This window comes from Manis javanica, chromosome 11 (genome assembly GCF_040802235.1).
Source record: "Manis javanica isolate MJ-LG chromosome 11, MJ_LKY, whole genome shotgun sequence".
Classification (NCBI taxonomy): Eukaryota; Metazoa; Chordata; class Mammalia; order Pholidota; family Manidae; genus Manis; species Manis javanica.
The window spans coordinates 94,525,605-94,539,852 of record NC_133166.1 but is presented as its reverse complement, the minus strand read 5'-3'; the positions used below and the strand labels follow the sequence as shown (position 1 = coordinate 94,539,852).

Here is a 14,248-nt window from a genome sequence, read left to right as displayed (position 1 = left end):
TATATTCTTAAGTAACAACCCAAGGTTTATGTAACTGTGGTGGAATGCTAAATTGGGAGAACATCTCAGATCCCAAGTATAAGCATGATAGGTTTGGGCCAACTTAAGCCCTGAAAATGAAATGAAATTTGGCTCTTTGACCAAGGGGGGCCCTGATAGGACCAGCAACAGAGGTATTTGGACCTTTCTTCACAGCTTTGTGAAAATGAGTAAAGGCAACCTCGGAGTCGGGAAGTCCAGAGTCGGGAGCCCACACTGATAACCACAGCTTGCAGCCTGCATACCCAGCAGGAGGAAGGGAGATCTCCCCTTTATTTTGACAAGGAGGTGGGTATACTTTTCACATAGGAATTTCATGTCCTGTATTTAAGGAAAGAAGGAAGATACCTCCCTACCTCAGCAACAACACAGGAACCACAGCTTGCCACCAATGAGAAACCGTCACAGCCTCGAACTCTTCTCCAAGGAACTTTGGTTCAAAACAGCCCTCCTCAAAGTCCCTCCAGAAACCTAATACAAAGCTGACCTTCCCTTTGTCTCTTGGGACTGGCCTATCGTTTGCCGTAGTTTCCTTGCCCCGAATTGCAATGCCTCCGCTATTCTCAAATAAACTCATTCTGCTAGTAAAATAACTACTTAAATTTTTAGGGTTAATAGCCTTTTGGCAAAAATTGTTTGGCCTTTACTTGGAGTTTATTATCTTCTTTAGATATACAGCAGCATTATATTTTTGTGAGTCATATTTATCCTTCATTTGTTTATTGTTCTTCCCTAGGAGTTATGCTTAGAGAATTATTCTTCTATCCTTTCTCTGTAATATTTTATGGTTATATTTTCTTTATATTTGATAATTTAATCCATCTGATAATATTTAGCATATAATGTGAGATAAGGACATAATTTATTGCTAAGTAGCTTACTATTTATCTTATCAGTAGTTACTGAATAATCAACTCAAATATATTTGATATATTTATCAAATATGAAATTCATTTATATGCTGGGGTCCTTTTTTATGTTATTTTTATTCATTAATTTGCCACATACTTTTCATTATGAAAATTACAGATACTGCTTTTAAATTTGGAAGTAAACTTTGCTTCACATTAGTCTTCCTTGTAAATATTTACTAATATTGTTAATTTTATTCCAGATGAATTTTGGAATCATTTCATTACATTGTACAGTTTTAAAAACTATGAGATTTTCATTGCAAAGATAGTAAATTTATCAATTAGTGGGGGAGCAATTTTATTTTTTATACATTCCCACACAGAAATATTGTATATATTTCTCTGTATGTTTTTCTTTTTCTTTATCCTCTATCTAAAATATTGTGAGTTTTTTATGTTTATGTGTCTGTCAGTCAGTAAGGAAATATTTATTAACTGTCAATTATTCACTAGTTAATAAGCCATTAAGTCTTTGGAATTATAGTTGTTAAATATATATATAAATAAATCATAAATTAGTGTCTGTACTCATGAAACTCATAGTCAAGTGGGTTATAGACATTAAATAGATTGTTGCAAATAATTAAATAATTCCAAGTGTGCACAGTTCTTGAAGTGGGGGTAATATTAATAAATTTTGTCTGAAAAGTGACCTGCCCACTTGGGACTGTTCAGTTAGGGGTGGTATATGTGAGCTCCTGGCAGATGTTCTACCTACAATGGCCTCACAGTAGCTTTCCATGGAAGGCTCTTCCCTATGTTGGGGAGGAAGGAATTTTATCTGCCTCTCAAGGTTCTTATAGCTGGTTTAAGAATCAAATGAATATGAGACAGATTAACAGGAGAAAAGAACAAAGTTTAATTACATATGAATGGGGACTATATAGAGGTAGGTTCCAAAGCCAGTCAGGGACAGTGAGGTACCTCTGTCACTCCTGAAAGGGGGAAATGGTCTAAGACTTCAAAGGAAAAGGGAAACAATTCACAGGAAGAGGAAAGAGTAAATGTTTGGTGAACAAATGTAAACAAATGTTTGCTGGGCCACACAGAAACAATGGGACACAGAGGAATTTTAACTAAGAGGCTTTGCCATATCCCTCCCTATCCAAACCGCAGTTCATATTATAATGTAGTAATCTATGGTGATAGCTCTTTTCCCCTAGCATACCTTCTATCTAAATTCTTTTTAGACCAAGAGGACAGTCAGTTTTTCTGAGTCTTTGAACCTTGACTGTTTTCAACTCGGAAATAATCTGCACATCACAAGGCATGGCACATCTTGGGGTGGCCTGCCCTTGGCCCCTGTGCTTGAAAGTGCTGTGAAGAGATGATAGCTGTTCTAGTGATGGACTCACATGCATGTCAAGGAGTGGCCTGCAGGCATTGGCCTGGCTTCCATCCAGATCTCTGGCACAGACTATGTATGGTCTCTTAAACTTGACTCTATCGTATTCTGTAGCATATTGGTAAATAGTAGGTGGCTGAGCGGGGAAAAGCCCTAAGTTGTAGTGCTTGCTGATTTTTGTGGTATAAATATTACTACTATGGCTGATCTCAAGTTACCAATGTGAAGTCAACTGTCTTGAAAAATTCCTAAAAATACAGCAATTAACTCTTAAGGAAGCTCCAGTTTACCTGAGAACCCCTCTCCTTCCCTAGGTCCTGCCCTCTGTTTTCTGCCCCAGCCTCCCTCCTCCAAGCTCATGCCCATCAATCTGCAATCTTCTCTATTCCCTCAAACTCTTTGGAAGCTGGCTTGACTGCATTCTCTTTGTTAGGCACACGTTAGGCCATAAACTGACAGCTCCCCTCCTCAGGAGAACCTTTTTGAGTGTGAACACCTTAATTTAGGAATTGAAAGAAAACAAAACTTAATGTTGTTTTTTTTCCCTTTTTTCTTCTTGCTATCCCCATCTTTTTCACCCTGAGGCAATGAAGACACTGTTGAATGAGCAGGAGAAGGGTCAGGAAGTCCAGACAATCACAAAGATGATTTTAAAAGCTTAGAATACTGGATCCCTTGGAGTCAATGGCTACCTTTCAAAATCCATGAATACTATCAAATATTTTAACCAGTGTCTGTTCCTTGTTTAGATCATGTAGTAAATCTGTGCAGGGAAGTCTACTTTTATCTTATGTAGAGAGAGGGCAGAAAACATGAGGAACCATCCCCTGAACACCCACACCCATATGATTCTCTTAGGGAGATGTTTGGGGAGTGGTAGGCATGCCCCTTATGTCAGAAAATTGCTAGGACACTGTGTGTGTGTGTGTATGTGTGTGTGTGTGTGTGTGTCCACTGGGGCGTGGTCACTGTAAGAGATGCCACCTCTGAGGCATGGATTCAGCCAGAGAGCTCAGCAGAATGGCAGTGAAAGAAATATTTGGAAGATGAAGCAGAAGACAGAGAAAAATATCATGATCCATCCTTCCTACTCCCTTCAGATGACTTTTGCTAACTTTGTTATACAGATAAAAAATGTGAGGTGTAAGGATGCCAGAAGGAACTGCTCTCCTTTTTTATTTTTTGATCAGTGAAGGGTAGATTGGTGACATCTAGAATTCTCTTTGGATTTGGGGCCGTTTTATTGATCATGTAAATAGGCTTCCAGCGGAAATCCAGTCAAGTTTTTTGAAGCTGTGTTACGGCTGCCAGGCTGAACATGAATCAGTGTTAGGTGAAAATGTGGAGCCTTGATTCTTATGCTCTTTTAACTTGCATGGGGCAGATCAAATTGAGCCCTCTGACAGTGAGGTTTTTATTGTTTAAGCAAAAAAATTTCTGTTTAAATTTATAGGGCCCATTTCTAGCGATGCCCCAGTCAGAATTTTTTTTTAAGTTGTTCTTTTATTTTCTATACCTGATCCCTCCTGGGGGTAGGTTACTTCTGATGGATGTAACTCTGAAGACATTTGTTCTCTGATGCAAAAAGGGAAAACGGGATGGAATATGGTAACGCAGATGCCTGTCTTTCCTCAGACCACATAGTCATTCATCTGAAGGGGCAATAAAGACCAGTGTTGGATCTCAACAGGACTCCCCTGAATAACCAGAGAATCCGTGTCAAAACTGTCCACCCTGCTGACTTCCCAAGGCCTTCTTGTTCTCGGTACTATGCTTACTGATGTTAGAATAGAGGATAGGGCTGAGGTCGCTGAATTCCATTCTTGGATTAACATACAGAAATGGTCCACTACCCAAAATAGTTCTGTTTAAACATTCTTTTTCCTCTTTGGGGTGGCCTCTTTCTTCTTCAGATTACCTCGATACATATTTCTGGGCCTTTCTCACACTTGCCCTGGATGGGTCCTTTGCACATACTGCTCTGGTGTTTGGTTTTCCGAAGCATCAGTGGTAAGAGCAGGTGGAAGGTCAGGGAGTTAAATGTGCAGGTGCCTTACACCAGAGCCCACAGTCCTGCCAGTTTTCCCTAGGTCTGGGAGTCCAGTGTGGCAGGCTTTTCATTCTTGCCTCAAGGTTTCTTCCTTGTCTCCCCAGGGCTTTCAGCCCCTTGTCATCCTCAGAGCAGAGCATATATGTACTTCTGAGTCCTTTTCCACCCTTGGAAGTTTCTGAAGCCATGTCAGAACAAGACGGTGGTGGACAAGAACCTCCCTCACTTCACTGGGATCCACTGGGGAAAGTTCTAGGCTTTTTTTTCTTCTACATAGAATGTAAAAGCACATTTATATTTTAAAAGGATATCCTTAGTATATATACAACACACATTTGAGATGTTTTTAAATGACTATTATCTTATTTACTAGCTTATTGTTTCATCTGTCTTCATTTTCTTTTCTAGCACTTGTTCCAGATACTGTAACTAGTAGGTAAAAGTTTGAACAGAATATTTACATACTCTCAAAGTGTTTCTCCATAAATGAGGTATTGATTGCAAAGGACAAAATAGTAACTTTCAGTGGAGAAATCTAGTGGACCTAATTGAACTCAAAATCAAGATCACTATTATAGAACCAACTGACATCATGTGCTTTGGGTTGAAATGCATTGAGAAGGACCGAATATCATTAAGTGGTATTCCTGCAAAAACTGGATAGCCTGAACCTCTTTGTGAGGAAGTACCAGATGAACTAAAATAACTGGCTTGTCTTGTTTAAAAAGCATCAAAGTCATGAAAGACAAAGCAAAGTTTAGGAAGTATTCCACAAGATTAAAGGAGACTAAAGAGATTCCAATGGAATGTAATGCACAATCTTGAATTGTATTGTAGAATAGGAAAACAAAGGACATTGTAACTCAGAAAGGGAAAATATGTTCCCAGCCTGGGGCACATAACCTTTGAAGCCAAAATCAGTCAAAGGGAGAAATAAAGTGGGAGAAACCATTTACTGCATACAAGCAGTCTTCTACTTCTGCTCGCCTGTGTGTCTCATGACCTGCCTGCAAGAAGGACCCCCCAAAATACCTCTCTGGTCTGGGTGCCCACTAGCTCTCCACCCACTTTGTAATCACCTATTGATATGGAGATGGACGACTTGTCTCCACCCCTTGGAAACACCTATTAATATGGAGATACACTAAGGCCAGGCGAGAGAGTCTGGAAATACTGAAATTTTACCCACAGACATTAATAGAACAATTGGCAACATTTGAAAGTAGATTGCAGATCAGATATTAGTCCTGTGTCAGTCCAAAATGTCAAAGGCTGCTTGTGAGGATCTGGGTTCTGCCTGCTTCTTACAGCCATTCACTGTACTTGGGCTGCAGTTACCCTAGCATGAGATCACTTCCTGTCGCTTGCATCCATTACTTTTGTTCTTTGCCTTGGGCATCAGAGTAGGTTTGTTGCCTTTTCTGTGTTTTATTCATTCAGATTGTTGAAATCAGCTACCATTATATGTGAAAAGTTGTCTTCCTCATCCATGCTATTTGGCCAATGATCCTTCTAAAGGATGGCACCCATTATCTGACAGAACATTAGCGGAGAGCATTGTATAATAATGACCCCATTAATCTGGCTATTAGTGTGTAGACTGATGGGGCTAAATGCACTGATTTACTAATCTTTGTTCCTACCAATAATATTGCTAATAGTAATTATAATAACTATTATTATAGCACCTAATTTATATTGAGCATACAGTGTAATAGAATTTCCTGAGCCTCTTCATGTAATACCTTACTTAGTTCTTACAACTTGATAAAGTAGATGATAGTAACAATATAGTCTTTTACCAGATGAGAAAATGATTTGCCAAGGTAATATACCTAGTGAGCGATGGATCCTGGAATAGCTATAATGATATTGCCAAATTTTTGCAGATTTTTTATTCTGGTATCTCTTTCAATCAGTTAATTTTAGACTTTAAAATGCTTTTAAAATCATGATGTTTGCATATCTTACTATAAATCTATGGACTTTTTATTAGATGATCAGTAATTAACATATTAAAAGACATTGGTAAATTCATACATGTAATTCCCTGTCTGGTACAAACATGGATTTCTCTTACAAGCTGTTAGCTAGAAACATGCATTTACCTCATAAAATCAAACAGATGCATTAAGATGACAGAAAACATAAAAATAATGTGAAAAAAACCCATAGTGTGCTTAAAGACAGGGAAGGTGTTACAAGGGAGCCACACAGTGATGGATTTGAGGGATAAACATTCAGATTGAAAATGACATCTTCTTGAATTAAGGAGCCCATGTCTCCCACAGAAGCAAGACAGAGGATTCCAAAAGGAAAATTTTTCTAAGGGAACTTCATAAAGGTGCCAAAATTAGACACAGGAGTGAGCCAATGGGCAGTAGGCTGTAAACTTATCCAAGTGCTATACAAACGCTAATCCTAACTGCACAGTAGCTGTCTCCAGTCTTTGCCTCCAAAATGAAGCTGTGAATACAAGCTTTTCAGAGTTATAGTACAGATATTCCCAAAGCAGGCAGTGAGCCTGAGAGGCAGTGAGGCAGCTGTGAACTGGTAGCTGCCATGAGGAATTTGGAGACCCTGCTCTCAGAAGTCACGTGAGACGCACACGTGCATGAAAGCCCATTCAGATGCCATTCCCCTCCTTCTGTCCAACACTGCCTCAACCAGAGGTTCCTTCCAAGAGAATCTTACATACAGCACCAGATCAACCACAGTTCTCCCCGAGGCTGGGGAATAACATTTCAGCCACAATCTAATATTGTACTGTGCTTGCAAGTATGACAATACCACCAGGAACTTTCAAACACTTGAAGAAATTCACATAAAGGAAGCATAGAACTTCTCTAAAGGAATTGAGTTAATACATGATACAATGCTTAAAAACAAAGAATACAATTATTATTTTATGGCATAAGAACAGTCTAATGAAAAAAGGCAAAGTTCTTGAAAATCAAATACCTTAAAAAAAAGAAAAATAAAGAACCCTTTAGAGATGAATTGGCTAACAATGAACACCAAACTGGCTGAGTAGAAGGAAGAGAAAGATAGAAATAATATGAGGGGATAAATATGGGTTAAAATGACAAAATATTAGCCCATCTCCGCTCCCCAAGGGAAGGTTTTTTGAGGGAACCACAAGAATGGATTTGGGGTAATGATATGAAGCCTTTTGATGATATATGCCTTTTCTGTAGCCAACAAGTAGAACATTCATATTATTTCCAGACAACAGTGAAACAAATACAAAAATTGGCCATTATAAAGCCAGAAAATATCAATAGATTCCAAAAGTAAAAATCATACAGACCACATTCTTTGACCATAATAGTTGTAAAACTGAAAAGTAACAAAAAGCCAGTCCTCAAATATCTGTCCACATTCTTGAATAAAAGAGGAAATTAAAAATAAATTCGAGATTAATGTAATATGAAGGACAATGAGAGGATTACATATTAAGAGTATCTAGAGGGCATACATTCTTCACTTCAAACAGGTGTATAGACATTGTTATTTAAAAAAAAAGAAACTTGAAATACATTTTAAAATAAAGATGAACTACACTTTAAAACAGTTTTTATCATGACAAGTAGACATACTTACACAAAACTGAAAAGCCTTCAAAATCCTCAGAACTTTAAAAAAGAATAAGTTTTACTTATTCCTTTCTGGTAGGTATTTGAGTGAAAACAAAATTTTAAAAGTTGCTATGAAACTGTAATCTTTAAATATTTTATAAGCATATTTGAATTCTCTTAAATTAAGGCAATACACTTATCAATAAATGCCAATGAAAATTTTATAGTGAACAGGTTTATCAGGATGAGAAATAGAAGTAAATTTAATGAAAATACAAGCATGTTGCCTTCTCAATATTCATCATCTAGTTTAATTGGAACATTCACCATACTTGGAACATTATTGAAATGTTTGCTTATAAGAGTAGCTTATATTAGAATATATTAAACGTTTCTGTAATACAAAGGGATTCTTAACTAGTTGGAGTCTCAGATGATATCTTACAATATCTGGGAATTTCTGAATCAAGCTTGAGTTCATGTTTTAAACTAGTACTCATTTATAAACAGCTAAATTTTTTTTCTTTTGTATTTAGGATTTGGAAACATCTCACCACGCACAGAAGGGGGGAAAATATTCTGTATCATCTACGCCTTACTGGGAATTCCCCTCTTTGGTTTTTTGTTGGCTGGAGTTGGAGATCAACTAGGGACCATATTTGGAAAAGGAATTGCAAAAGTGGAAGATACATTTATTGTAAGTATTGACGACCTTTTAACTACAGATTGTTAATTGCTTGATTTTTTTAAAATACTATAACTTTTATATCACCTCAGGCACAGTTAGACATTTAATTTTGGGGTTGTCCAGAATAATTAATATGTACCTCTATTACTATATAACACACTGTATAGTTATTTTTATACTTAAGTTTTTGGGGAGTCAAGAGTTGTACATGGATGTTCGACTATGCAGGGAGTTAGTGCCCCTAACCCCCATGTTGTTCAAGGGTCAGCTGTATTTAATCCATGGTTCAGTTTTCTCCATTTTCATGTTTCCAGACTGTGTTTGGCCCACAATCAGTTGTATGTCTATAGAACTGCAATATTTCAAAGGTAGTTCAAGTAAACAAAGAATGATGTAAATCTTAATCATATTCTCAGGTCAAATGTAATTTACCTTCAAAAGTATTTTACCTGATACACAGCTATGTAAGGGCAAAGTATCACCATTATTAGCATTGACTATTTTGAGTTACTATGTTACACCCAATTTTTATAGGTAAAGACAATTGAAAATTAATTATAAAAGGGAATGAAAACAAACATTCTCGCTTCTAATTTGCTGATAACAACGTATCTGGGTTGGCTTTGCAGGTAAGCCAGTAATCAGCCTATTCAATCAGTTTCTCTCTCTCATCTGCAGAAGTGGAATGTAAGTCAGACCAAGATTCGCATCATCTCAACAATCATATTTATACTGTTTGGCTGTGTACTCTTTGTTGCTCTGCCTGCAATCATATTCAAGCACATAGAAGGTTGGAGTGCTCTGGACGCCATTTATTTTGTGGTTATCACTTTAACAACCATAGGATTTGGTGACTATGTTGCAGGTAAGTTTTTCCTGGCACTGACACTGCTCTCCTAACCTGTGGTCTTTAGTTAGATTTTTCCCTTGAGTTTGCACACAACATAGTCACTGTCTTAGCTTCAGGAGGTTTCCACAACAAAGTACCACCAATGGGTGGCTTTAAACAAAAGAAATTCATCATCTCATAGAAGTTCAAAATCAAGGTGTCAGTGAGTCCGTGATCCCTCTGAGAGTCTAGGTAGAAGCCTTCCTTGCCTCTTTCTAGCTCCTGGTGGAGGCCATCTGTCCTTGCCAATCCCTGTCATGCAACTGCATCCCTCCCATCTCTGCTTCCGTCATCACATGGCCTTCTCTGTGTCTCTGTTGCTGCATCTACTTTTTCCTCTTTTTTAAAGACACCAGTCATACTAGATTAAAAGCCCACTCCATCCAGTAAGAGTTTATCTTAACCGATTACATCTGCAAGGACCTTATTTCCAAATAGCCCCTTTGTGAGAGGCTTGAGGGTTAGGACTTCAACATTCTTTTTGGAAAACACAGTTTAACCCATGATAGTGACAGAGCCCCCCAAAAAAGGTCATTCTGTGACAGTGGAGATAAGCAGAAGGGAGCAGTTACAAATTTAGTTTTCATTCTATGAAAGAAATGTAAATTGCTTGCTGTTCAGTATCTTATATACTTACCCTAATTTCAAAAACCAAATATCTCTCTCTTAATTATTTTTTAATAATACAAAAATTTGAGTTTAACTTATCTTTGCTCTTTTTACTTATGTCTTTTCATGTGTTAGTTTTTAGCACCTGAAACCTTCAGATACTCGTAGCTGCTTCAAACCTTCTGTTCACGAAGCTATTTACCTCATTCAACTTTCAGTATTCAGGACAATATTTCTGACCTTAGCTAAAGTCTTTCACATTCTTTATTCATGTCTCAATATTTTTTCTTTTTCTATAGATGTTGTTTAAATTGCAATTTGCTTCATTATTGTACCTGTTAGTTCTTCCCTTCCTATCATTGTAAAGTTCTTTCCCAGTTTTACTATCCAGTTTTTATTGCTCTAATTCCATTTCTAAATAAACTATAATAATGGTGGTAAAATAAGTGTAGTGATGCTCTATCATGGATCATTTTAATGAACTACCCCCAAATCTAAGCCATTCTTGAAAAAGAATCCAGTTTGAAATACTAGAAAAACATGCTCAACATTGTATTAGGGATATGCTCATAAACTTCCCAGAATAAAATGCCAACTAATTTAGTTCTAGGAGAGTTTTTTTTTTTTTGAGAGGGCATCTCTCATATTTATTGATCAAATGGTTTTTAACAACAATAAAATTCTATATAGGGGAGTCAATGCTCAATGCACAATCATTAATCCACCCCAAGCCTAATTCTCGTCAGTCTCCAGTCTTCTGAAGCATAATGAACAAATTCTTACATGGTGAACAAATTCTTACATAGTGAATAAGTTCTTACATGGCGAACAGTACAAGGGCAGTCATCACAGAAACTTTTGGTTTTGATCACGCATTATGGCATTATGAACTATAAACAACCAGGTCAAATATGAATATTCATTTGATTTTTATACTTGATTTATCTGTGGATCCCACATTTCTCACTTTATTATTATTATTATTTTCATTTTTAATAAAATGCTGAAGTGGTAGGTAGATGCAAGATAAAGGTAGAAAACATAGTTTAGTGTTGTAAGAGAGCAAATGTAGATGATCAGGTGTGTGCCTGTAGACTATGTGTTAATCCAAGCTAGACAAGGGCATTAAAACATCCACGGATGCAGAAGATTTCTCTCAAAACAGGGGTGGGTGAGGTTCTAAGCCTCACCTCTGTTGATCCCCAATTTCTCACCTAATGGCCGCCCTGTGACTGTGCCTCTCTTAGGTTGTTCCTCCCTTGAGGAATCTTACCCGTCTCTGGCTAACCAGTCATCTTCCGGGGCCATACAGGGAAATGTAAAGTTGGTAAGTGAGAGAGAAGCCATATTGTTTGAAAAGGTTTACTTCTTTGCAGGTTTATGCCCTGTGGTTTCTATGCCCAGCATTTGTCTTGAGGTATCTTTACCACTTGGAGGAGTTATGATACTCGGTAAATTCGATATGAGGCATAAATTCTATTTAAAGGTTGTAATTAGGAAGGAAGAAGAAAAGCTATAGAGGGAGCAGATGGAAGAAAACATGGGAGGATTGATTATTTCTTTGACATATCTTCTTGTAGAGTAACTTCAGCATGTATAGGTTTCAAACTACTAATTAAATTGCGCACACACATTAACGTAATAGGAATACAGTTACATAACCAAAGCAAATCTATAATTACCAGCCATCTCCAGTGAAGCCAAGAAAACCAGTTAGGCACCCTAGGCATTTGTGAAAATTTGTCTATGATATAATGGATATTGTCCAACTGTACTTGAACAGTCTGAGAGAAATCAGACAAATTAAATCAACCCGTTCCTGGGAACTGTTCACATCCCATATGTTCTTTTAACAGTAGATAGTCTGTAGTTGTAAGATTTTGGAGCACTACAACTTGTACTTCTCCTAATTCTTGGTTGAGTTCCAACAGTATAGATCCAGTCAAATTTGTTGTTTTAGTGAAAGCACAGGCCAGCTTAGATACCTCCTTCATCATTCCAATGGCAAGTCCAGGAACTGGTGGGAAGGATGCAGCTACAACTGTAGCATTGCCTGGATCTTTGTTGAGGTTTTTTTATGATCATCTTCTGGTATGACTCTTCCAGAGAGTGCTGATGTTGGAAGTTCTTCTTCATATCGTATCTTAGTTTATTTTCTGGGTAGCCAAATTAGGCTTTGATCCTCTGTATAAACACAAACAGACCCTTTGCCCACACTTTGATATGCCCTTTATACCATTGTGTAGAACTCATTGGAGGTCACCACACAGGAACTGTTAGTCCATTCTTGGGTTCTGTAATTCTGCTGCTGTTTTGTTCCTTCAGTTTTTCCTTTGTTCTTATACTCCACAGATGAGTGAAATCATTTGGTATTTCTCTTTCTCTGCTTGGCTTATTTCACTGAGCATAATACCCTTCAGCTCCATCCATGTTGCTGCAAATGGTAGGATTTGCCCTCTTATGGCTGAGTAGTATTCCATAGTGTATACGTACCACATCTTCTTTATCCATTCATTTACCAATGGACATTTAGGTTGCTTCCAATTCATGGCTATTGTAAATAGTACTGCAATAAACATAGGGGTGCATCTGTCTTTCTCAAACTTGATTGCTGCATTCTTAGGGTAAATTCCTAGGAGTGGAATTCCTGAGTCAAATGGTAGGTCTGTTTTGAGAATTTTGAGGAACCTCCATCCTGCTTTCCACAATGGTTGAACTAATTTACATTCCCACCAGCAGTGTAGGAGGGTTCCCCTTTCTCCACAGCCTCGCCAACATTTGTTGTTGTTTGTCTTTTGGATGACAGCCATCCTTACTGGTGTGAGGTGATATCTCATTGTAGTTTTAATTTGCATTTCTCTGATAATTAGCGATGTGGAGCATCTTTTCATGTGTCTTTTGGCCATCTGTATTTCTTTTTTGCAGAACTGTCTGTTCAGTTCCTCTGCCCATTTTTTAATTGGATTATTTGTTTTCTGTTTGTTGAGTCGTGTGAGCTCTTTATATATTTTGGATGTCAAGCCTTTATCGGATCTGTCATTTACAAATATATTCTCCCATACTGTAGGGTTCCTTTTTGTTCTATTGATGGTGTCTTTTGCTGTACAGAAGCTTTTCAGCTTAATATAGTCCCACTTGTTCATTTTTGCTGTTGTTTTCCTTGCCTGGGAGATATGTTCAAGAAGAGGTCACTCATGTTTATGTCTAAAAGGTTTTTGCCTATGTTTTTTTCTAAGAGTTTTATGGTTTCATGACTTACATTCAGGTCTTTGATCCATTTTGAGTTTACCTTTGTATATGGGGTTAGACAATGGTCCAGTTTCATTCTCCTACATGTAGCTGTCCAGTTTTGCCAGCACCATCTGTTGAAGAGACTGTCATTTCCCCATTGTATGTCATGGACCCTTTATCAAATATTAATTGACCATATATGTTTGGGTTAATGTCTGGAGTCTCTAATCTGTTCCACTGGTCTGTGGCTCTGTTCTTGTGCCAGTACCAAATTGTCTTGATTACTATGGCTTTGTAGTAGAGCTTGAAGCTGGGGAGTGAGATCCCCCCCTACTTTATTCTTCTTCCTCAGGATTGCTTTGGCTATTCGGGGTCTTTGGTGTTTCCATATGAATTTTTGAATTATTTATTCCAGTTCATTAAAGCATGTTGCTGGTAATTTGATAGGAATTGCATCAAATCTGTATATTGCTTTGGGCAGGATGGCCATTTTGACGATATTAATTCTTCCTAGCCATGAGCATGGGATGAGTTTCCATTTGTTAGTGTCCCCTTAATTTTCTCTTAAGAGTGACTTGTAGTTTTCAGGGTATAGGTCTTTCACTTCTTTGGTTAGGTTTATTCCTAGGTATTTTATTCTTTTTGATGCAATTGTGAATGGAATTGTTTTCCTGATTTCTCTTTCTATTGGTTCATTGCTAGTGTATAGGGAGGCTACAGATTTATGTGTGTTAATTTTGTATCCTGCAACTTTGCTGTATTCCTATATCAGTTCTAGTAGTTTTGGAGTGGAGTCTTTAGGGTTTTTTATGTACAATATCATATCATCTGCAAATAGTGACAGTTTTAACTTCTTCTTTACCAATCTGGATTCCTTGTATTTCTTTGTTTTGTCTGATTGCCGT

The 14,248-nt window shown here is 37.5% G+C and overlaps 1 protein-coding gene across 2 annotated transcripts in view; it reads left to right on the top strand.

The window, feature by feature from the left end:
• KCNK2 (potassium two pore domain channel subfamily K member 2) overlaps positions 1 to 14,248 on the top strand; it is a 127,638-nt gene that overhangs the window by 68,564 nt on the left and 44,826 nt on the right. For both annotated transcript variants that reach the window (XM_073216922.1, XM_017650883.3), the window contains exons 4-5: positions 8,463 to 8,623; positions 9,293 to 9,479. In XM_073216922.1, the coding sequence (XP_073073023.1) occupies positions 8,463 to 8,623; positions 9,293 to 9,479 (348 nt within the window). The remainder of the gene's footprint in view (positions 1 to 8,462; positions 8,624 to 9,292; positions 9,480 to 14,248) is intronic.